This window comes from Eublepharis macularius, chromosome 4 (assembly GCF_028583425.1).
Source record: "Eublepharis macularius isolate TG4126 chromosome 4, MPM_Emac_v1.0, whole genome shotgun sequence".
Taxonomy (NCBI): Eukaryota; Metazoa; Chordata; class Lepidosauria; order Squamata; family Eublepharidae; genus Eublepharis; species Eublepharis macularius.
In genome coordinates this window covers 169,251,159-169,275,352 of record NC_072793.1, presented here as the reverse complement: position 1 = coordinate 169,275,352, position 24,194 = coordinate 169,251,159, and the positions used below count along the sequence as shown (strand labels likewise).

Genomic DNA, 24,194 nt, shown 5'->3' with positions numbered 1-24,194 from the left:
TCCTCAACAGATCACATTGGTATCCTGTTCTTTTGGGTGTGGCATAAAGTCCCACAACCCGCAAATCCACTGGGTCATGCTTGAATTCTAAATAGTGCTGCGTGAGAGGTGCTTCTAATACTCTGTTTCTTATCCTAGAAGCATGTTCTAATAGTCTTACACACAAGGGGCGGATGGTGCTGCCCACATACAACTTGGGACAGGGGCACGTAATTAAATATACAACCCCAACTGTCTGACAAGTGATGAAATGTTTAAGGAACAATTTTCTGTTCAGACCAGGCAAATCTAAAGAGTCACCCGGCAGGATGAACTGACATGCTGCACAATGTCCGCAGCTGTGTGTGTCACGAGGGGCGGGGGGGAAGCAGTTCCCTGATACTGGCAGTCTTCCTATAACCTATAGTCGGAGAAAGCTCACAGCCCGTGATCTCCGACACCACAGACCAATGTTTGTTAATTATTTTCTGTACTGCCTTAGATAAGGGCGTATAATCAATCGCCCATCTAATTCTGTTCTCCTGTTGGCGATGCCTTACCGTAAGAAGAGATTCTCTGGCAACCCTATCCACCCTTGTCCTAGCCCTATGAAGGACCTCTCTGGGATATCCCCTGTTCAAGAACGCCCTCCCTATTTCTGCACATTCTCTCTGATAGTCCCCAGCAGCTGATGAGTTCCTCTTCAACCTCAACATTTGGCCATACGGTATGTTGTTTCTGAGATGGGGAGGATGGAATGATTGATAATCAAGGTATGAATGGCGGTCCGTTGGTTTGTGAAAGGGACGAATTAGCAAAGTGCCTTCACTACCTCTGTACACAGTGACATCAAGGAAGTCAATAGCGTTACAATCGTAACGCCAGGTGAATTGGATGTTAGGATCACAACTATTCAGCCAAATACAGAAGTCCCTAACCACCTCCTTACCCCGGAACAAGAAAAAAAAGATCATCAATGTACCTAGGAAAGATACAAATATGATTTGCAAATGGGTTCTCATGACTTGCAATATATTTCTCTTCCCATCTGGCCATAAACAGGTTGGCAATACTTGGGGCCGCGGCGCAGGCCATGGCCACCCCTTTTGTCTGCAGGAAAAACTCCTCTAAAAACTTGAAGTAATTCTTCTCCAATACTAAATCTGCGAGTTGCATAAGGAACTCAGTGGGGGGGGGGGGTTTGGTCCGTTCTTTTCAATAAAGTTGATTCAATCACGTCTCTGGCCTCTTCATGGGGAATGGACGTGTACAAAGAATTCACGTCCATTGTTAGCAAGATTTGATCCGTCCCTAAAGGTATGCCCTCAACCGTCTCAATAAAGGCGCCAATATCTTTTATGTATGATGGAACCTTAGACACCTCTGGCTGTAAGAAATAATCCAAAAAAATGGATAGTGGCTCAAGGACGGAACCACAACCCGATATGATTGAATGGTTGGCAATGAAGAGCAAGGTTTCCTATTTTGGTTTTATTATGCTGTATTAGATTTTAAAATAATTTTCATGTGATATTTTACTATACTGGTTTACTGCCCTATTGATTTATTTACCCATATGTTTTGCTATTTATTGTATTGTGCTTGCTGGTCTATGACCGTAATAATAAATTTGTTGGCTGTTGTGGGTTTTCCGGGCTGTATTGCCGTGGTCTTGGCATTGTAATTCCTGACGCTTCGCCAGCAGCTGTGGCTGGCATCTTCAGAGGTGTAGCACCAAAAGACCAAAAAGGTCTTTTGGTGCTACACCTCTGAAGATGCCAGCCACAGCTGCTGGCGAAACGTCAGGAACTACAATGCCAAGACCACGGCAATACAGCCCGGAAAACCCACAACAGCCATCGTTCTCCGGCCGTGAAAGCCTTCGACAATACAACAATAAATTTGTTGCTGTTGTTGTTGGAGCAGAGGGATCTCTGCTTGACATCAACCATGTGGTCCCAAAGGGCTCCATCTTGTCTTCCATGCTTTCGATTCTGAAAAGTTCTGGGAGACTTCAAGAATCTCAGTGGTGTCTCTGCCGGAGTCTCTGTTCAGGGCTAGAATGTGAGGCTTTGGGGGGTATTGGATGGGATTTCTCTCCAGGGTCCTCTCCCTCTTTCAAACAAGAGCCTGGCTCCTTAGTTTACCCCGGATCTAGAAAAATTAGCAATGCTGAGCAGAGTCTCACGTTTCTGAACCCCTGGAAGCACACTTCCTTTTGGACTGCACAGTTCAAGAAGGTTGAGAGCAAAAATGTACAGTGGGAAAATTTCTGGAGCTTTATTTTTCTGCCAGAAAGTTTCTATTTCTAAAGATTTATTCTTTCATAAAATGAATAGTGAATGAGTGCAATTGCCAATACAATATTAGTTGAGTCTGGAAATGTGACAGTGTCCTTTATTTGGATTTCTACTGGTCAGATACATAAGTTACAGGTTAAATGATGTCAGTATGATTTTCTATACAGAATTGTTTATTAAATGCATACATTGACATTCTCATTAAAATGTTTAGAATTTCTTTAAAAGGTTGAAATCAGGATTTCATGCCTGGTCTCTCCTGCATGACCTCATCATTCTTGTATCAAGTCACACCTTTGGGTCTCCTACTCCTCTGTTATCTGAAAAGATTTCTGGAACCATTTCTAACCATCTTATTTGGCTGGCTTTGGATGGTGGTGCCTGGGATGGATCAGGCAAATTCCTGGTCTTATGGAGTTTTCTTAACCACAGAACTGTGGCTCAGCCTCACTTCCACTCCTCAGAAACCCCTTCATCCCTACTGAAGCACCATGTGTCTGTTCTGGTCTCACCTCTTGACATCGCTGGTTCATGAGCACAATGTCTATGTGCATATCAAATGCAGATTCCCTCCCTGTAATTGGAAACTCTGCTTTTTTAATTTTCTCAGTCACAGAGAGGATCTTGCAGTGAGGCACAGTGCTCACAGCCACATGATGATGCACAGGTGGGGCAGAAGCTAGCCCAGTCGTGCCCACTTCTCCCTCGAGGCACGAATTGTTTTACTCCCTTTTGTTTTCAGCCTAGTATTTCATTGGCTGACAATACCTCTGAGCATGAGCAGAGTGCCTTGCTGGCCCCACTGAGGTACCACAGCCAGACTTTACACCTGTGGAATTAGAGAGGATTATCCTGGCCAGGTTTAAAAGGCACATTTAATATTTTCCTGAATTCGGGAAAAAATCATTAGAATGGTCTTTTCTTCGCTTTCTGTCCTCAAGAGCTAGGAAAGGGTTAAAAAGCAGACAGAGATGCGGTTCCTAGAGAGGATATCAAGGGAGGAATAGTAAAGTCCTCCAACTTCCTGTTTTGGGGGGGTGGGGTTCCTTCTTTGCTTCCCCGAGAGCGGGAGGACTGAAGCTGGAGGCGGACTGGAGGAAGGGTAAAGAGCGGCGGGGAAGGAGGGAGAAGCTCCCTGAGTCAGGACAGTCCTGCAAGGGGGTCTCTCTGGGCCCCACGGGCAGAGCAGGGCCGGGCAGAAGGGGATCGTGTTGCCCCCTTCTCTCTTTCCCGAGGAGGGCTGCTTACTCTTCTGCGAATGGATGTGCAGCAGGGGGCATGAGTGCGCTAGCTCCTCCCCCAACCATGCATGATCATGTGGCTGTGGGCACAGTGCCTTGACTGCAAGATCCTCTCTGTAAGTGAGAAAGTTAAAAAAAGCAGAGTTCCCAGTTACAGGCAGGTAATATACAAGCGTGCATTTGTTACTGTGCTCATGAACCTGTGATGGTGAGAGGTGAGGTCAGTACAGTTACGTGGAACTTGGACAGGGATGAAGGGATTTCTGTGGGGCGGAAGTGAAGCTCGGCCACAGTTCTGTGGTTAAGAACATGCCGTGAGTCCAGGAATTCCCCCTGTTCCATCCCAGGCTCCACCATCCAAAGCCAACCCAAATAAGATGGTGGGAAATGGCTCAGGAAATCGTTGCAGACAACAGGGGAGTAGGTGGCCCAAACATCTGACTTGATATAAGGCAGCTTCAGGCGAATCTTCATGGAGAGAGAATGTGCTCCTTGATATGACAACTGCGCTGCTTCTTACAAGAGCGATATGGCCATGCAGTAGAGACAAGACGTGAAATCCTGATTCCAACCTTTAAAAGAAATTCTAAACATTTTAATGAGAATGGCAATCAATGTATTTAATAAACAATTCTGTATATAAAATCATACTGACATCCTTTAATCTGTAACTTAAGTATCTGACCAGTAGAAAGCCAAATAAAGGACACTGTCACTTTTATCTGTTCTTTCCCTCTCTTGTTTCTATCTATTACTTCTAGGGTGAAGCCGAATCTAGAACATTGTAATTCATGGTCATAGTTTTCCATCGGAACAATATCATGGAGCAATCACCCCATATGAAAATGGAGGGGCAAAGCACCACAACGGGGGAGGCACCAGAGGGGATAGCAAAATCTCTTCACCTCCTCCAGGACGGGAGCGTCGGGAAATTCCTTCAGAGGAGACCAGGAGTTCAGGCGCATCAGGAAGCAGGGGACGGTTCCCTTTCCCTTGCCCAGTGGGAAGCCCAGTGGCAGGAGTTCCTCAGGACAATGGAAAACCCTCACTCTGGTTGGGGAATCCCACATTTGTCGGGTAAGCCATCACACTGGGAGGATGCCAAGGCCTTTCTGGCCTCCTTCGAGCAAGTGGCTGAAGCCTGTCAGTGGTGCAAGGAAGAGTGGGTGACCCGACTCCGGCCAGCCCTCAGCGGAGAAGCCCAAGAGGCCTTTAACAGTCTGCATCTCAGAGACAGAGAGGATTATGGGAAGGTGAAGGCAGCCATCTTGCGAGCCGATGCCATGAGCCGGGAGAAGCAGCGCCAGCAGTTCAGGCATTATTGTTACCAGGAGGCCGAGGGGCCGTGGGGGGCTTACAGCCAACTCCGGGAAATGTGCCGAGGGTGGCTGAGAGTAGAGAAGCACAGCAAGGAGCAGATCCTGGAGCTCTTGATCCTTGAGCAGCTGCTGACCATCCTACCCCCAGAGATCCAGAGCTGGGTGAGGGAAAACGGTCCCAAGAATTGCTCCCAGGCAGTGGCCCTGGCCGAGGAGTTCCTCTTAAGGCAGGAGAAGCAGGTGAGACCCTTCTGTTGTGTGGTTCTTGAGTGTGGGAGGGCCTGGTGTGGAGCAGGGGCTGAGATCCCTCTCCATCTCAAGAGGCCAAAGGGGATGACCGTAGGGTGATAGGCAGAGTCTGTTGTCTCCGTTATCTGGAAAACCAAATGTTGGCAAAGTTGGATTTTCTTCGGGGTGGAGATTGCCTTTCAAACTGGGCGTCAGTTGGTTTGCCCGAGATAGGTCCCCCTTCCCGTCAGAGAGCACTGTTGGAGGTTCTGAATACTTCTATTTCCTACCCTGTTTGCAATATTCTCCATGGATGTCTGCAGCTTTTCCATTTCCTAGATGATAGAGAGCTTGTCTCTATCATACAAGCTTCAGTAACCTGTAGATTGGACTGCTCTCACACGCTCAGGATCTTGGGAGCTGTCAGCGATATTCAGTATCTTGGGAGCAGCATGTGCTGTCTGCCATCCCACCTGCAGGTTTTCACAACATTATTCCTCAGGGTGGCACGTGCCCCATGTTTCAGGAAAGTGAGCAAGGCCCTGGCTGGTGGGCTTGTGGTTGGCGGGTGGCTGCCATCTTGAACCAGCCACCACTGGAACTCTGGGTAGGTTGCAAGCCTCCCTGCGGTGTCGGCCTCATGCCAGGAATGGAAGTAAATGTGGCTTTTTTCTTTGGAGGTCATTACTTCAAGTAATACATATCTTTTATAACAATTCAAGTTTAATTATTAATTTAAGTATGCACACTCGCTCAAGGTATTTAATGGTTGTTTGTATACTGAATGAGCAGCTGTGTGTATACTTGCCATCCTCCAGGTAGGGCCTGGAGATATCCCCAATTTACTACTGATGTCTGTACTGTACTTCCCCTGAAGGCGATGACTGAACACTATGGCCAGCTTTTTCTGTTGATGGACGGCCGGCCAGACACGGCCCCAGACAATCTGGCCAGAGCTTTGGAGGCTGTGACGGCATGGTTGAAACAGAGTAGGCTGAAATTGAACCCAGTGAAGACGGAGGTCCTGCAGCTGGGACGGGGGCTGCCAGATGTTGGGATCCAGCTCCCTGCCCTGGATGGGACACCACTGGCAACTTTGCCAGTGGTAAAGAGTCTGGGCGTGCTCCTGGATGCCTCCCTATCGATGGAGGCCCAGGTCACGGCGGTTGCCAAGTCTGCATTTTTCCATCTTCGTCAGATCAGGCAACTTGCCCCCTACCTGACGCCCCAGGACCTGGCTACAGTGATCCATGCAACGGTCACCTCCAGGCTAGATTACTGTAACTCACTCTACGCTGGGCTACCCCTGGGCCTTATCCGGAAACTACAACAGGTCCAGAATGCGGCGGCACGGGTCCTGACTGGTATACCTTACCAGTTACACATTACACCTGTCCTGCGCCAGCTGCACTGGCTTCCGGTTGAATTCCGAATCAGGTTCAAAGTGCTGGTTCTTACCTTTAAAGCCCTGAGTGGGTTGGGACCAGCATATCTTCGGGACCGCCTCTCCCTGTACGTTCCCCGGAGATCGCTCCGATCAGCGAATAAATATTTACTTGTGGTCCCTGGCCCTAAGGAAGCCCGCCTCGCTTCAACCAGGGCCAGGGCCTTTTCAGTCCTGGCCCCAGCCTGGTGGAGCGCTCTGTCAATGGAAACCCGGGCCCAGCGGGACATATTGTCGTTCCACCGGGCCTGTAAGACAGAGCTGTTCCGCCAGGCGTTTGGTGATTGAAGGGGGAGGTGCCATGTCGGCCTCCCACCTTTGGGGTGGGGAAGGTTCTCCCCACCACTGCACCTTGTTAATTTGTTTTATTATTTGTATATTGATTTTAGTTTTTGTTTTTATCGATTTTAATTGTTCACCGCCCAGAGCCCCTGGGGATGGGCGGTATATAAATTGAATAAATAAATAAATTATATTCTGCTGAGATCACTCCCCTCCCCAAACCCTGCCCTCTCTAGGCTCTGCCCCCAAATCTCCAATAATTTTCTAACCTGGAGTTGACAGCCTTAACTCTGCCTCATGACAAAGGAGTACGACTAACAAAAAACAAAAAATCACTGTGATTATATGGCTGCTATTTTATAATGAAATAATATATAATCCTTACAGGTTACATGAATAACAGCAAATTATCACAAAAATATTACAATCTTGCATCACAAAATTAGAAAAGTCCCATTCTTGTGATGTAGTGGAACAACTTTTGTAATGAGTAGTAATAAGACGAGTATCTAGATGTAAGCCTGTTTTGTTGTTGACCTCCCTGAATTCTTAGTAGATGTTCCTCAGAAGTTCTTTCGAAATTGATCATAATCATTATGACACAAGGAGTACCACACAGCTGAATGGAACCTTAGTAGTAGAAAGAAGTGTAACTGACCTCTTGTGTTTACATAAGAAACCAGCCGTAAAAATAGACATTCCTTAATCAGGTGGAAAGGTACTGCTCTAATACTAGCCAGCAACATGCTCTCTAAACATACTAACAGCATACCTTTCTTAAGACAAACTATCCTCTGCAATTCCATGCAGCTGTGTGTGAAACTACACATCCTTAAAGGTACAGATCACAATTATAACCATAATCAGTTATTGTGAAGTTAATAAATTATTAATATAACATTTCAACAATTCAGACCAGTGCATGGGACAGAGACGGCATTAGTGGCTTAGAGGTAGGTTCATCAATATGACCGAAAATACAAGCTTCATCAAGTACTGTATGCATTAAACATAAAATAAAATTTGTAGGATCCATTGCAATTGCAGCATAACAAGTATGGACTTCTGATGCTGAACTTCTCTATAATACAATTTATTCCAGCAATGCTTAAAGGAATTCTCAGGTTTAGTTGAATCATAGAGCAGAACCACAAGTGACAAAAGGCACAGATTGGACACTTGTCCGCTTCCCTCAAGATTTGATGGGAAATGTAGGCATCCTAGTCTTGCAGCTTGGCTCTCTGACTGATGTCCAATGGACTTTTCAACTGTCACTTGTCCAACATTCCGCTGCCTACATTTCCCATCAAAACTTGAGGGAAGTGGACAAGTGTCCAATCCGTGCCTTTTGTCACTTGTGGTTCTGCTCTCATATAACTAATTGTTCAAATACATGTATACGTAGATGGGCTATTAGAAACAAGTATAAACATTGATTTTGGACAAAATTTATTTATTTTTTTGGTTTCTGTATTAGCAAAAGAGGTTCATAATTTCAATTGTCCTAGCAGTTGATATAAGTTAATACGAGTTTGGAAGGAATCATATTTTGGGGTGTGTATAAAGCTCAAACCCAAATTCTGTATTAACTAACTGTGTGTGTGTTATGTGCCATCAAGTTGCCTCCGACCTAAGGTGACCCCATGAATAAAAACCCTCCAAAATGTCCTACCATTAACAGGCTTGCTCAGATCCTGCAAACTGGAGGACATGGCTTCTTTTATTGAGTCCAGTCATCTTGATTTTCGACTTCCTCTTTTGCTACTGCCTTCCACTTTTCCTAGTATTATTGACTTTTCCAGAGGATCTTATCTTCTCATGATGTGACCAAAGTACAAAAGCCTCAGTTTTGTTATTTTAGTTTCCAATGAGAAGATTGACTAACTATTGTAATATTATTACATCGTCTGGTGATAATGTGTGCTTGACCACTGAAAAAAGCCATAGGGCCGAAACACATTTGGTCAGGGTCGCATAAGGTATTTTGTTTGAGATTTCGGTAAGATTTTAATCTGTACATAGCCTGAAATATTTTAAACCATTTTGTAATAAATTCATGTATTTTGTGTGTGTGTGTGTGTGTGGATTAATTTTATATTAATCTGTACATAGCCTGAAATATTTTTAAACTCTTTTGTAATAAGTACATATATTTTTGTATATTGATATACATTTATGTTTTTATATTGAGCCCTACAATCTGGATTTATTTAACGTTTGAGGTTCTTAACTCATTTTGCAGAGTTAAGTTTCCTTTTGCCCCTTTTTTGTCTTTTTCTGATTTTCTCTATTACATACCAATAAATTTCTAAGTTCAGGAAGGGGCACAGAATCCTCCCCTCTGTACCTCCCCCTGACTTCCTCAATAGGATCCCTTTCTCTGCTGTTGCAGGTGCTCTTGGAGGATGCATCTGGGGAACAAGATCTACCTGAGAGCAAGTGGAGGCAAGTGTTGATGGGCATCAAGGAAGAAGAGGACAGAGAGACCAGCCTGCTGGGTGAGAAAGGAGGGTGGAAGACCTCCTGAGGCCTGAGATCTGGGAGGCTTGGAAGCTCCTTCTGGAGCTGAGCTCACCTGTGGTTCTTGGCTGCAGTATCCTTAGATATCCGGTATTATAGGGAAAGGGGCTGGTCACTGAAGAATAACTCTGGTGGATCAGACCAAAGACCCATTCCTATAGTGGTAACCTATGTGCCTCCAGACATGCCTCCACTGCAACAAACCTCTTTGACTTGGTTGGTTCACTTGGTGAGGTCCCCCCCCCCAACAAAAAACCTATATTTTTGTAAGGTTGAAAACTAGCTCCTTATGGCTCTCATCACAACTAGAAGGAAACTCTCTGGCCAGTTGCGGGACTGGACATTTTGGTAACTTAATGTATGTAACCCTCAGTATCAAAAGACCTGCAGATCAAGACAAACATGTAGAGCAAATCAAACGTGAACGGTGAGGGAAAGATTCTTTATCACTTTTCCTTATAAAATACCTATGGGGAGACCTGCGGGGTGATGGGCAGAATATAGAAACCATTCACCTGGAGAGCCTGGCCAAGAAATTTGGTCAACCAGCTGCTCAATTTAGAAGATAAGTTTTGAAAAAGAAACTGCACACCCATTGATTAGAAATGCCGGATAGGTGGCTTGACTTCTTGCCTGTGTGTTGATTGAATCTCTCTCTCTTTTTATTCCAACAGAAGATGAAGAGGAGACCGCCAGGGAATTCCAGGGGTTCTCACTGGAAAAAACAAAGAGGGAAGAAGCTGAACAAATTTTTAGGGATCAAGGTGGATCAGAGAGGCAGCAGGGAAGGCATGCTGAAAAGATGAGGGAAAAATTCATTCCTTGCAAAGGAGAGGGCTTGCATGAAACCCCAGTCCAAGAAGAAAACTCAACCCCAAAAAGAAGGAACAAAGACCTCTGTGCTAAACAGAGGATCCAGTGCTTGAAAAATGAAACTGTGGCATTTGGAAGCACCTTCAGTCAGAGCATGAACGTTATTTTCCAGGAAAAAGTTGACTCAGGGGAGAATGTGTATAATTACTTGGAGTGTGAAAATACCCTTCCTTCCCAGCAAAAATTTCACTCAGGTGAGGAGCTATATAGATGTGCAAGAGTTGATTGGTTTTCTTTGATGGATCAGGCTTTGATTAACATTTAAATGAGCCATTAATGGACATCTCAAGTTAAAGCAGGAAAAACCCACTGAAAGGTTCTGAGTGTAGAGAGAACTTCCTGTGCAGGTGAGGCCTCTTTTCGTGGGTGCTAATGGGGTCTCTCTCTTTATTCCCACAGGGGTTGATCAGGAGAATGAGGAGGACAAGGAACAGCATCAGGTATCACCAGATGAAGCCAAGAATCAAGAGCTGAAAGGAAGTTTCATGACTCTCAGTGGACCCAAGAAGCAGAAAGGAAGCCAGATGGTGGAGAAGGGGGAGGAACCCATTGCTTGCCAAGGAGGGAATTTACATGAAGAAATTCACATGTATGAATGCTTGGAGTGTGGAATGAACTTTTCAGATCAAGCCCATTATAATATCCATTTGCAAAAGCACAGTGGAAGGAAGATCCATCAATACTCAGAGGGGGAAAAGAGCTTCATTCACACATCAGAGCTCCTTAGATATGAAAGAATCCATACAGGAGAGAAACCATATAGCTGCTCAGACTGTGGGAAGAGCTTCTTACAGAAAGCAAATCTTATTCAGCATCAAAAGATTCATTCAGAAGAGAAGCCATCGATCTGTTCAGAGGCGGGAAATACTTTCTCTGATGGAAAAAAGGTCAATGTACACTTTCCCAAGCGTATTGTGATAAAGTCACATAAATGTTTTCCATGTGGAAAGTGTTTCAGATACAAATCAGAGCTCCTTGCACACCAAAGAATCCATACAGGTGAAAAACGTTTTGAATGCTCGGAGTGTAGAAAAGACTTCAACTGGAGTAGCGACCTTCAACGGCATCTAAGAATTCACACAGGTGAGAAACCTTTTGAATGCTCTGATTGTGGAAGAAAATTCACTCAGAGTTATCATCTTCAACAGCATCGAAGAAGCCACACAGGCGAGAAACCTTTTGACTGCTCCGAGTGTGGAAAGAAATTCAGTAAGAATTTCCATCTTCAACAACATTTAAGAATCCACAAAGATAACAAAGCTTTTCAGTGCTCTGAGTGTGGAAAGAACTTTAACTGGAGTGGAGATCTTCAACGGCATCTAAGAACCCATAGAGGGGAGAAATTTGAATGCTCCATTTGTGGAAAGAAATTCAGTCAGAGTTGCTATCTTCCACGGCATCGAAGAACCCACACAGGCGAGAAACCTTTTGAATGCTCAGAGTGTGGAAAGAACTTCAAATGGAGTCGTGATCTTCAACAGCATCTAAAAACCCACAGAGGGGAGAAACCTTTTGAATGCTCCAATTGCTGAAGGAAATTCAGTCAGAAATCTGTCCTTCAACAGCATCAAAGAATACACATAAGGGGAAACCATGACTTGAGCTTGTTTCATATTTCTTACTTTAAGGACCATAGAGTTCACACAAAGTTGAAACCATATAAATTCTTGTAAAGATTTTGCATCTCAAATGTCCTACCACAAGCTTTCTCCAAGATCAATTTACTTTCATAAACTTTTTCTAGGTTTTTACTTTATAAACTATTTAATGTAACGTGCTCTGTGCTCTTATTGTGCAAAACAAACAAGTTAATAAATATCACATTTCAATATAGTTTACAGTAATATTTACAACCAGTTCACAAAGTTATAATCCTCTTATATGTGTCACTTGTCACAATCACATTCAAATAAATATGCAACCATAAACATGTAAGTAATATCAATTTCTAAGAAGTCCGGTAATTCTTTCAAAGTGCAGTCTTTTGAGCTACAGTTCTCTTCAATGTGGTGCTTCTAATTTCAAACAGTTCCAACACACATTTTGCCGATTGCACTTGCCCGTGATTTCCTTCTTTTGAGAGTTGCTGGATTAAACAGAGCTTCATTGCTCTAAATTTCCTCTTCGAGCCCTCTTATCTCCACGGAGGGATGCAAAATCTGCCGGACAAACTGCTAGCTTTTTGGTTTGTTTCACCTGCGTCCACATGCAAGCTTTTTCAGGGGCAATTAAAGTACAGAGTTCACTTTCTCTAATGACCGTATAAATTGTTCAAACGGTTGCAACGTCTTTCTGAAATTTGGAAAACTGGCAAAAACATATTTTCCAAACCCTTTATTGAAAATAATTCTTCCAAACAAATAAAAAGACAGCAAAAACCCCTTCCAACAACAGATACCTACCAAAAAGATTGGCCCTTTGTTGAACAGACTGAGAAAATTCTCTTTTCATCTCTCTAATTTGAAAAGATATCTAGCTGAGGGTTACTAATGGGCCTGAAAGGGGGGGGATATGGCCTTGAAGGTAAATGACATCACTTCAAGCCTCTGTTAAAGGGACAGGACTTTTTTTTCTCCAGGCAGTTGGTGAAGCCTTCATTGGGTGTTTCTTTATCAATCTAAGAAAACAAAATGGAGCTAAGGAAGGGTTATATTGAGACAATATTTTTATAAGTTATTCTAGATTGGTTGTTGTGGCTTTTCCGGGCTGTATTGCCGTGGTCTTGGCATTGTAGTTCCTGACGTTTCGCCAGCAGCTGTGGCTGGCATCTTCAGAGGTGTAGCACCTCAGACACTGAGAGATCTCTGTCTTTTGGTGCTACACCTCTGAAGATGCCAGCCACAGCTGCTGGCGAAACGTCAGGAACTACAATGCCAAGACCACGGCAATACAGCCCGGAAAAGCCACAACAACCATCGTTCTCCAGCCGTGAAAGCCTTCGACAATACATTATTCTAGATTGTATGTTTTCTTCTTTGTGCTTTGTGGGATTTTTATTAGTTGGACTTAATTAAATGTTTAAAAGATTAGTCTAATGTAAATCAGTGGTGAATCTTTTTAAATTGTATATAAATATGTAGAACTAAATCCTATTGCAGAAACTACAGATAACTTATACTATGAGGAATCCCTGGGACTGACCCCAAACCACTTTGCCCACATTCATGAAGTGGGTCAACTAAGTTCTAGAGCCAGAGGGTTGGATTGTGACTGTGTGGATCTCAGTTCAAATCCACAGTTGGCCTGTAAACTCGTTAGATGATCCTCAGCCAATCACATTTTCAGACTAACGTACTTTACAGGATTGTTAGATGGATTACATTTTAGGCTTGGGGTGGAAACCCTTCTTGGAAGAAATGTGTTTGATAGGTGTGGAAATCTCGCTCATTGTTGGTAAATGGTACATCTTGGATTGGTTCTGTGCCAAGTGTAAATTATTTGTTATTGTGAGAACACCACTTGCCTCTCCACACGGTAATCAGCCAAAGAGCGCTTCCCCCTCTTTGCCAAGAGGTTTTATGATCTCTGCTTGCTCACCCGCCCCCCCCCCGCCCCCGTTGGTCAATGAAATCCTTCATGACATCTCCAGGATACGTGGCCGCCTCTTTGACCTCCTAAGTCCCTATCCTATTCTAGGTGTCAGGTTATACTGGAGCTGTGAGCTGGTTAGCATTTCTAGAGCATTCCTAGGTGCAGCTAGAGACCAATTGCTTCTCCCTCCCCTCCTCTGCCTGTTCCCTGTTGACAGGAAATCTTTTTAAAATAAAAGGAAAGGTTTTGTATGGCCCAGACAACTACAAGTGATCTTTCCACAGGATGTAAGGGAAGACTTCCTCTGTAAAAGAAAGAGGGTTTGGAGGAGTGTTCCAGCTTGCTCTCCATCAATACCTTAGTTGGTGGCATCCTGTGTCAAGTAGCAAAGATGGTGTTAGAGGGCATCACCCTCTGGTGGTTCTGGTCCCATCTGTCTGAGGGACCTCTGCTTGACATCAACTGTGTGGTCCCTGAGGGTTCATCTTATTCCTCCATGCTCTGGATTCTGGAAAGTTCTGGGAGACCTCGAGAACCTCAGTGGTATCTCTGCTGAAGTTTCTGGTCGGGGCTAGAATGTGAGTCTTTTTGAGGTATTGGATGGGATTTCTCTCGAGGGTCCTCTCCCTCATTCAGACAAGAGCCTGGCTCCTTGGTTTACCTCAGATAAAGAAAAATTACTGAGCAAGGCTAAGCAGTCACGTTTCTAAACCCTTGGAAGCACACTCTCCTTTGGACTGCAGAGTTCAAGAAGGTTGAGAGCAAAAATGTGGAGTGAGAAAATTTCTGGTGCTTTATTTTCATGCTAGAAAGTTTCAATTTCGAAAGATTTATTGTTTCATAAAGTGAATAGTGAATGAGTGCCAATACAATTTTAGGTCAGTCAGCAAATTCCAGAATTCTAATGACTTGTTCTGGTGAAATGTGGGTTGCCATTTGGGGGTTGCGCTGAAACCCCAAGGAACAGGGCTAAAAGATTCATACCTTAGTTCATTCACTGCTATTTCCTGGAGGGATTGGTGTCTTTCGAAAGCTGTGGGCGAATGTTCCTGATTTTACTGGGCGAATTGTTTTACTCCCTTTTGTTTTCAGCCTAGTTTTCCATTGGATGCCTCTGAGCATAAGCAAAGTGCATTGCCAGCTGAGCAACCACAGCCAGACTTTACACCTGTGGAATTTGTGATTTTCCTGGCCAGGTTTAAAAGCCATATTTAATATTTTCCTGAATTCGGAAAAAAATTGATTAAAATCGTCTTTTCCCCCTTTCTGTCCTCAAGAAATAGGAAAGGGTTAAGAGGCAGATAGAGATGGGATTCCTAGAGAGGCTAACGAGGGAGAAATAGTAAAGTCCTCCAGCTTCCTGTTTTTTCGGCTCCTTCTTCGCTTGCAGGAGAGCGGGAGGACTGAGGCTGGAGGCGGACTGGGGGATGCCTGGAAGGGTAAAGAGCGGCGGGAGGGGGGGGGGGAGGGAGAAGCTCCCCAAGTCTGGGTCGTCCTGCAATGGGGGCTTTCTGGGCTCAACGAACAGAGCAGGGCCGGAAAGGAGGGATCCGGTTGCCCCCTTCTCTTTTTCCCGAGGAGGGCTGCGAACTCTTCGGAGGATGGATGTGCAGCAGGGAGCAGGAGGGGATCCGGTTTTCCCCCTGGGCGGGAACAGATTCTCTCTGTTCCCCCTGGGCGGGAACAGATCTCTGCATATCGAAATCCTCTGCTAAAAGCTCTGGGTCGTAGCGGGCTGCATTGGTTGGCAGCTCTCGTGCAAAGAGCGTTTGGAATGGACGAAATCTGACGTATTGGGGAATGTACTTTGACGGGGGCTTAGAGCTTCCGCCCCAGTCTGAAAGAGGAGTGCGCTTGAATCTCTCAGGTCTCCACTTTTGCAGAGATCCTGCAGGTGGCTGAAAGGAAATTAAAAGCCGCGTGGAATCCAGAGGCTGCATTATACTTTCTGGTATCATCGTCTTTCCCCTTGTTTTAGGATTCCTTTGGAGCGGCAGGAGGGAGGTGTGTGAAGGCAGCGCGAGTGTGCAACACACAGCAGCCCGTTACTTGACAGGGGAGTGTGTGAGCGTACACGGATACGCGGGTAGTTCGAAGAGATTCCTGCCCAGAGGGAAGAGCAGGTTTTCCAGCCGTCCTTGGTCCTCCAGTGTGTCAGGGGCTTGCCCTAAGCATGCTGGATCAACATACCTCAAGGGGAAACCGGGGGGGGGCATGACCGGGCTGGCTTCTGCCCCACCCATACAAAATCATGTGGCTGTGGGCACAGTGCCTCGACTGCAAGATCCTCTCTGTAAGTGAGAAAGTTAAAAAAAGCAGAGTTCCCAATTACAGGGGGGGAATATACAGGCGTGCATTTGTTACTGTGCTCATGAACCAGTGATGTCGAGAGGTGAGGCCTGCACAGTTACATGGAACTTGGATAGGGATGAAGGGATTTCTGTGGGGTGGAAATGAGGGAAGCACATAGTTCTGTGCTTAAGAACACGCCTTGAAACCTGGGTTCCTTCCCAGGCACCTCCATCCAAAGTAAGCAAAAATAAGATGGATGGAAATGGCTCTAATTCATTGCAGACAATGGGGGAGTTGGTGACCCAAACGTCTGACTCGATATAAGGCAGCTTCATGCAAGTCTACGTGGAGAGAGAATGTACTCCTAGATATGAGGTCTTCACTGCTTTTCACAACAGTGATGTGGTCATACAGGAGAGACCAAGCATGAAAGTCCTGATTCCAGCCTTTAAAAGAAATTCTAAAAATTTTAATGAGAATGTCAATGTATGCATTTAATAAATAATTCTGTATATAAAATCATACTGACGTCATTTAACCTGTAACTTATGTATCTGACCAGTAGAAAGCCAATTAAAGGACACTGTCACTTTTATCTGTTCTTTCCCTCTCTTGTTTTTGTCTCTTACTTCTAGGGTGAAGCCGAATCTAGAACATTGTAAAACATGGCCACAGTATTCCATCGGAACAATATCATGGAGCAATCACCCCATATGAAAACGGAGGGGCAAAGCACCACAGCAGGGGAGGCACCAGAGGGGAGAGCAAAATCTCTTCACCTCCTCCAGGACGGGAGCATCGGGAAATTCCTTCAGAGGAGATCAGGAGTTCAGGCGCATCAGGAAGCAGGGGATGGTTCCCTTTCCCTTGCGCAGTGGGAAGCCCAGTGGCAGGAGTTCCTCAGGACAATGGAAAACCCTCACTCTGGATGGGGAAGCCCACATTTGTCGGGTAAGCCATCACACTGGGAGGATGCCAAGGCCTTCCTGGCCTCCTTCGAGCAAGTAGCTGAAGCCTGTCAGTGGCCCCAGGAAGAGTGGGTGACCCGACTCCTGCCAGCCCTCAGCGGAGAAGCCCAAGAGGCCTTTAACAGTCTGCATCTCAGAGACAGAGAGGATTATGGGAAGGTGAAGGCAGCCATCTTGCGAGCCGATGCCATGAGCCAAGAGAAGCAGCGCCAGCATTTCAGGCATTATTGTTACCAGGAGGCCGAGGGGCCGCGGGGGGCTTACAGCCAACTCCAGGAAATGTGCCGGGGGTGGCTGAGAATGGAGAAGCACAGCAAGGAGCAGATTCTGGAGCTCTTGATCCTTGAGCAGCTGCTGAACATCCTACCCCCAGAGATCCAGAGCTGGGTGAGGGAAAACGGTCCTGAGAATTGCTCCCAGGCAGTGGCCCTGGCCGAGGAGGTCCTCTTAAGGCAGGAGAAGCAGGTGAGGCCCTTCTGCTGTGTGATTCCTGAGTGGGAGGGCTTGGTGTGGAAAAGGAACCGAGATCCCTCTCTATTTCACGAGGGCAAAGGGGATCGCTGTAGGGTGATAGTAAGGGTCTGTTGTCTCCATTATCTGGAAAATCAAATGTTGTCAGAGTTGTATTTTCTTTGGGGTGGCAATTGTCTTTCAATCTGGGCATCAGTTGGTTTGTCCAAGATAGGTCCCCCTTACCATCAAAGAGCACTTTTGGAGGTTCTAGATACTTCTGTTTCGTGCCCTATTTGCAATGTTCTCAGTGGTTGTCTGCAGCTTTTCCATTTCCTAGATGATAGAGAGCTTGTCTCCATCATACATGCTTCAGTAATCTGTAGATTGGACTGCTATCACACACTCTCTGTGGGGCAGCCCTTGGAAACTATTTGCAGATTTGAGTGTTGACTTGAAGTGACTGCAAGGTGTGTATAAAACAGCGTTACTCACTCAGTAGCTTGGGAGCAGCACGTGCCCCATGTTTCAGGAAAGTGAGCAAGGCCTGTGGCCAGTGGGCTTGTGGTTGGTGGGTGGCTGCCATCTTGAACCAGCCACCACAGGATCTCTGGGTAAGTTGCAAGCCTCCCTGCAATGCCAGTAGTTGAAGTAAATGTGGCTCTTTTCTTTGAAGGTCATGTTGTCAGGGCTTGCTGCGGCTGCCGCTGGGCATGGCACTGGGTGGTCTGCTCCTGACATTACAGGGGGGCCAGGGACTCTGCAGGACCCTGCTCTGTGGAAGGAGGGGCGGTATACCTTACCCAGACTCTCTCTCAGTCCACTCGCTGGCCTGCTCAACCTGGCCTGCTTACCCTCTGTGTCCTCCATCTCCTCCTTCCAGAAGTTTCCTCCAAGCCTCCACCCTTGCATCCTACTGCTTTCACTCCACATCATCACTCCTCACTCACACCCACCACCTCAGAGCTCTTCCCAGCCACCTTATATAGGGTTTCCTTTCCCCGCCCCGCCCTCCTTCTAGGCTTGTTCCCGCTCCTGACTTGGCCCAGCTGTGCCTTCCCTCAGGTGTTTCCCTCCTACCACTAATCCCTTCTTGGCTTCCTTGCCTTGCTGGCAGGGTGGGATTGAATGCGAGCCATCCCCAGCTGAGGTCTCCTTGGCCTTGCTCACGAGGAGCTGCCCCAGCCGGCTTCTGTGCTGCTGAGCCTGTCTGGCCTTGCTCGCGAGGAATTGCCCTGGCCAGCTTCTGGGCTGCCTGCTCATTGATGCTGGGCGGGGCTACCCATCTCCTCCCCCAGAATGCCTGTGGCAGCTCCACCTGGAGGGGCTTGGCTCCTAGCACCTGAGCCAGGCTGCTGTCCTCTAACCAGGGTGTGGCTCTGGGCTGTAGTGGCTGCTTCTCCTCCTTGGAAGGTAAGGGCTCTGTTTGGGCTGTTGCTGTATCCCTATTCCCCTTGCCTTGGCCCTTTTCCTCTAACCTGCTTAGCCCCCTCTCTTCCCCATGGGGGGTAGGACTAGCTGGCTTCTCCCTGCTCCCTCCAGCCTTCTGAGGCTTTGGCCTTTCGCCCCTTCCCCCTGGAGTAGGCAAGTTCTGGCTCTGTTTACCAGACAGAGTGGTTGAACTGCTGTCTCCCGGCTGCCCCCTGCCGCTGTCTGTCAGCAAGTCCAGGGGCTGGGCTGCTGACCCCAGACACATGTCTTCAAGTAATACACATCTTTTATAACAATTCAGTTTAATAATCTATTAATTTACTAGAAGCATAGGTGTAAACTACGGGGGGGCTGAGGGGCTCGAGCCCCCCCCGATTTGACCAGGGGGGGCTGAACCCCCCCCAGGCAGCCAGTGAACTACATGGTGGCTAAGGGGCTCAAGCCCCCTCAGATCTCACCTGAGGGTCTCAGTTACACTAGCCGATAAAGCACAGGATTGTCCCCCCTTCATGTTATATCATATTATAATTTCTGTGATTCTTTGGGGCTTTGTTCCTGTTTTTTGCTTGTATGTATTAGTGTGTTTATTAAGAATTTATCATTTTTAAAGGAATTGCGGTTTGTATAAACAATTTACAAATAAATGTTATAGAAGAATTAAGAGACTCTGATAGAAGATATTCGATTTTGAAAATCAGGCTCCTGGAAGGCAAGATTTACACACTAGCAACAATATATGCACCAAACAATGCAAGAGAAAGTTTTTATGAAAATGTTTTCCAATCCATTTTCAATTTTCAAGAAGATAATGATCTTCAGAGACATGAATGTGGTAATGGATCTAAGAAAAAGATAGGTGTGTGTGGGGGGGGAAACAGAGAAGGCAAACTTCCCCAAAATGTGCTCTCTCTCCTCCTATCAAGAAACTATTTTTTGAAGTAATATCTTAAATAGTATATGATGGCTTCAGTGGGTTAAATGTCTAAAAGATTTTTGATCCTATAAAGGGAACACAAAGCTTACAAACTATCCACCAAGCTTGTGTCTCTTTTACATTGTGGGCAACTGAAACAGTTTACATAAATAAAAGAAAGGACTAGAGAGCATATGAGATTTTGACAGCCATAAATCCAGAGAGCATTTACCTCTTCACATCCCCCGATCTTCTCCAAAATGTGTTTAATTATACGGAAATGTTACAATTGGAAGATGCTTGTAGGATAAATAAATCTGAATATTGGAGACTATACTTTCTTTTCTGACAGACACCAAACACATTCAAGGATTGCTATGTGCTGGATATAAAAAACATGAGTTATTGATATTGTTTGTTATATTATGTTTACTCTTTTTCTTTTGACATAATTATAATTGTGCTATTGTTTTTATTTTCTTTTTTCTGTTCTGCTTATATTTATAAAAATAAATTGTATATAAAAAAGAATTTATACACTGCCTTAAAATACCTTTGACTATGACACACTACCCTTGGCTGGCTCCACCTATTTTCAATGTAGCAACAGTCAGATTGCAAGACCTCTGTTGGATACAGGGCTTTTTTTCAGTGGGAATGCAGTAGAACGGAGTTCCTGAACCTCTTGAAAACATTCACATGGCTGGTGGCCCTACTCCCTGATCTCCAAACAGAGGGGAGTTTAGATTTCCCTCTGCACCACCAAGTAGTGCAGAGGACAATCTAAACTCCCCTCTGTATGGAAATCAGGGGGCAGGGCCACCAGCCATGTGAACATTTTCTCCAAGGGCAACCCACTGAGTTCCACCACCTCTTTTCCCAGAAAAAAAGCCCTGGTTGGATATAAGTGCAATATAAGTGCATGGCTACAATTTACATTCAGGGAATGTTAGAAGATTCCACTTCTAACGCTGTCCATTTCCTCAGGTTTCAGAGGGGGAGAAACCAGAGAGTTAGAAAGATAGACAGATCAGAGAATCTGTTTATTGTTTATTCCTTTACTGCCCTTTGATGTGTAGATTACTACTCAGGAGTAGATATGGGCACAAACCTAAATATGACCCCAAAAACACCGCGAACCAGGGTTCATGGAAGCTCCTTTCCAGGGAACTTCCACGAACTGTATGCTGGTTTGTTGGGTCATATTTACAGGGGCAGTTTAAATGGCCATTTCCCCAGTTAAATGGCCATTTAAACTGCCCCTTTAAGGGCCCTGTTACAGCAGGTTCTCTCCCCCCACCCCCTGGCCACCTGCTAGCTGATAGTTTAAAGGGACCTGCCTGGCAGGGCCCTTTAAACTGCCCAAACCCCAGTGGCCTTCCTGCCCTTCAAGAGACTGAAAATGGCCTTCCAGCCCTTCAAATGGCTGCTGGGGTTCGGGCAGTTTAAAGGGCCCTGCCAGGCAGGCAGGGCCCTTTAAACTATCAGCTGGCAGACTGCGGAGGGGGGAATCCCCCCTGCTGCCTGCCAGCTGATAGTTTAAAGGGACCTGCCGCTTGCAAGGCAGGAAAAGGCCCTTTAAACTGTTAAATGCCCCTTTCCCTGCCACTGTTAAGGCCAGAAAGGGGACATTTAAATCCCATGAACCACAAAGTGGTTCGTAACTGGTCCAGTTAGTGGTTCGTGAAACCCACGAATCACGAACCTGCTGGTATGTTGGGGTTTTTTGTTCCATGTCCATGTCTACTCATGAGGCCTTCCTCCTCAGAACAGATCTGTAGGTAGGAAGCTCTCTTCACTTTCCTATCAAAGTATGGAGTTTCTGAAATAAAGAACTCTGACTTCTTTTTTAAAACTAATTTTTTTCTTAAACTGCTTCCCTTTTAAAACTTACACACTCACACCAGCCAGCGTGCTCCAGCCACCCATCATCATGTTTTCTCTGCAGTCAATGCTACTCTGTTAAGGACCAGTTTCTGTTCCTTTTAACAGGGAAAAAGTGAGTATCTATTTTACTTTCCAGTAAAATTACATTGTGTTTTGGAAATGGAACACTGGGAAAGGGTAGGCCTTATGTTTCCTTGTTGAAATAGCTTTGTTTGTTTGTGGCTTTTTTTTTGATGGGTGTGGGAGAACAGTTAGTTTTTTTTCATGGTAATGTATGGGGGGGGGGGCGCTGCTTTAGCCATTCCTAAATTCCTCTTTCAATTTCCATTCCATGTTTAAATGGAGAGGTGGTATCTATTGCAGAAAAGGACAATTCCTAAAAATGAGTGCTGTCTCTCTGAAGCAATGAGAAGCCCTATCTGCATGAACAAGATTGGAAAAGGGGGTGCAGATCAGAGGCCTTTTAAATATTTCCTTTTGCCCTGTGTCCAGGCTGTGATTTGGTTAATAATGTTTTTTAAGGTGGAGTATAAGCAGTGTACTAAGAAAGCAAGGTATATAAAATCCTAGGTAGTATAACTGCGAGTTTTCTTTGGGGTCATGACTAGCACTGTTCTGAATTGCCTCAAAATGTGCTTGTACTCACTTATAGGATATGAGTTTGAAGTGAGAAGATGGGAGTTTGCTAGTACTTTGCACTCTGTACACTGCTCAGAAATCGAGTGCACGGCAACTGTTTTGTATTCTGCCCTGGTTCAGACTTCAACCATGCACTTACCAAACGAAGGCATCTGCAATGCCATAATTTAGTAAATTTCAATACTAAGTCACCCTTATGAATAAGGCAGAATCAAGACTCCTGTAAACGAACGTCCAGGAAAACTTAAAAAATGTTCCCTTACAGGCTTTTCTGTGTTGCCTTTCTTAGTGTCAAATTTGTGACTATTAGTTTGTCCTATACACATGGTATGTATTAATTATAGATCATAAAGTGACTATCCTAAAAGTGAATTTCAAAAACAGGACACAGCAAGAGATTGCTGAGATAGCACTATAACCACTGAGCAACTCCCACATTTTCCTAGGTTTGGCCCAGCCCAGGGGGATTGTTAGGGGGGTCCCCATGGGTGCAGAGCCCCTCCCTAAATCTCCCATGTCCCCACCTCCATAGATGGTGGCAATGGAAGCCCCTCCCTGCGATGTCATTGGCTGCCCCCTGTGATGTCACTGGTGTAGCAATACCTCTGGCCTGGCCCCAGCCCCTCCCCCCGGGAAATTGGAAAATCTATGCCCCTGACTAGAAGTATGCACACTCACTCCACTCAAGATATTTAATGGTTGTTTGAATACTGAATGAGCAGCTCTGCCTACAGTTGCCATCCTCCAGGTAGGACCACCACAAACAATTCCCCTCTAAACTATCACTAAACAGTACAGTGATTATCAAAACTAGTAAACCATTTAATCAAATTCAAATAAAGGAAATTAACATCTAAACAGTATAGTCACTAGTTGCCAATCAATCAGTAATATACGTCGTAGAGAAATAGCACCAGAACCCAGGGTCAAAATAAATATCTGAACCAATCTCTCAGGAACCATATGCAGTATCTTAACAACAAAATTTCAAGGTCAAAATGTTCATGACAACTAATTAAAGCTGAGTTGCAGCCAGATGTTCCTTCCACGGGAGACCAACGTGGAGTTGCCTGTAGTGCAAACATTGGTCTACTCCGTTCTGGAGGTAGCTGGCAAATTTCTTAGCCCGACACACAGCTAGCTAGCAATAGAATGTTTTGCCATGGAGGCTTTCTCAGGGGCTACCACATAAATAATGAAACATTTTCATGCTCTAGAGAAAGTCTGGTCTGGTCTCGTTTCCACAGCATCAGTGTCTTCACAGACAAAATTTATTTCTTTTTTGGGTTTCTGTATTGGCAAAAGAGATTCATAATTTCAATTGTCCAAGCAGTCGAAATAAGTCAATATGAGTTTGGAAGGAATCATATTTTGGGGTGCGTATAAAGCTCAAACCCAAATTCTGTATTGATTAACTGTGTGTGTGTTATGTGCCATCAAGTTGCCTCCGACCTAAGGTGACCCCATGAATAAAAAACCTCCAAAACGTCCTACCATTAACAGGCTTGCTCAGATCCTGCAAAGTGGAGGACGTGGCTTCTTTTATTGAGTCCAGTCATCTTGTTTTTCGTCCTTCCTCTTTTCCTACTGCCTTCCACTTTTCCTAGTATTATTGACTTTTCCAGAGGATCTTATCTTCTCATGAGGTGACCAAAGTACCTTAGTTTTGTCATTTTAGCTTCTAGGGAGAAGATTGCCTAACTATAGTAATATTGATGTATTGTCGAAGGCTTTCACGGCCGGAGAACGATGGTTGTTGGGGGTTTTCCGGGCTGTCTTGCCGTGGTCTTGGCATTGTAGTTCCTGACGTTTCGCCAGCAGCTGTGGCTGGCATCTTCAGAGGTGTAGCACCAAAAGTCAGAGATCTCTCAGTGTCACAGTGTGGAAAAGATGTAGG

At 45.3% G+C, this 24,194-nt stretch overlaps 2 protein-coding genes across 3 annotated transcripts in view; both read left to right on the top strand.

The window, feature by feature from the left end:
• The first annotated feature begins 4,343 nt into the window (after nt 1-4,343).
• On the top strand, nt 4,344-12,015 carry LOC129328603 (zinc finger and SCAN domain-containing protein 2-like). The gene is made up of 4 exons (XM_054977776.1): nt 4,344-5,079; nt 9,186-9,291; nt 9,988-10,380; nt 10,586-12,015. Exons 1-4 carry the CDS (start codon nt 4,360-4,362, stop codon nt 11,716-11,718), a joined length of 2,352 nt encoding a protein of 783 aa, XP_054833751.1. The 5' UTR covers nt 4,344-4,359; the 3' UTR covers nt 11,719-12,015.
• A 3,064-nt stretch (nt 12,016-15,079) lies between these two features.
• LOC129326957 (zinc finger and SCAN domain-containing protein 2-like) overlaps nt 15,080-24,194 on the top strand; it is a 30,445-nt gene continuing 21,330 nt past the window's right edge. For both annotated transcript variants that reach the window (XM_054975291.1, XM_054975289.1), the window contains exons 1-2: nt 15,080-15,156; nt 16,645-17,442. In XM_054975291.1, coding sequence (XP_054831266.1) covers nt 16,675-17,442 — 768 coding nt within the window. In that variant the 5' untranslated portion in view covers nt 15,080-15,156; nt 16,645-16,674. The remainder of the gene's footprint in view (nt 15,157-16,644; nt 17,443-24,194) is intronic.

What these genes read in the sequence shown, in the direction of transcription:
- LOC129328603 (XM_054977776.1), top strand. Translation starts at nt 4,360, where the DNA reads ATGAAAATGGAGGGGCAAAGCACCACAACGGGGGAGGCACCAGAGGGG. An exon ending in TCTTAAGGCAGGAGAAGCAG is followed by an intron (nt 5,080 to 9,185) that starts GTGAGACCCTTC and finishes CTGCTGTTGCAG; the next exon opens with GTGCTCTTGGAGGATGCATC. An exon ending in CCAGCAAAAATTTCACTCAG is followed by an intron (nt 10,381 to 10,585) that starts GTGAGGAGCTAT and finishes TTATTCCCACAG; the next exon opens with GGGTTGATCAGGAGAATGAG.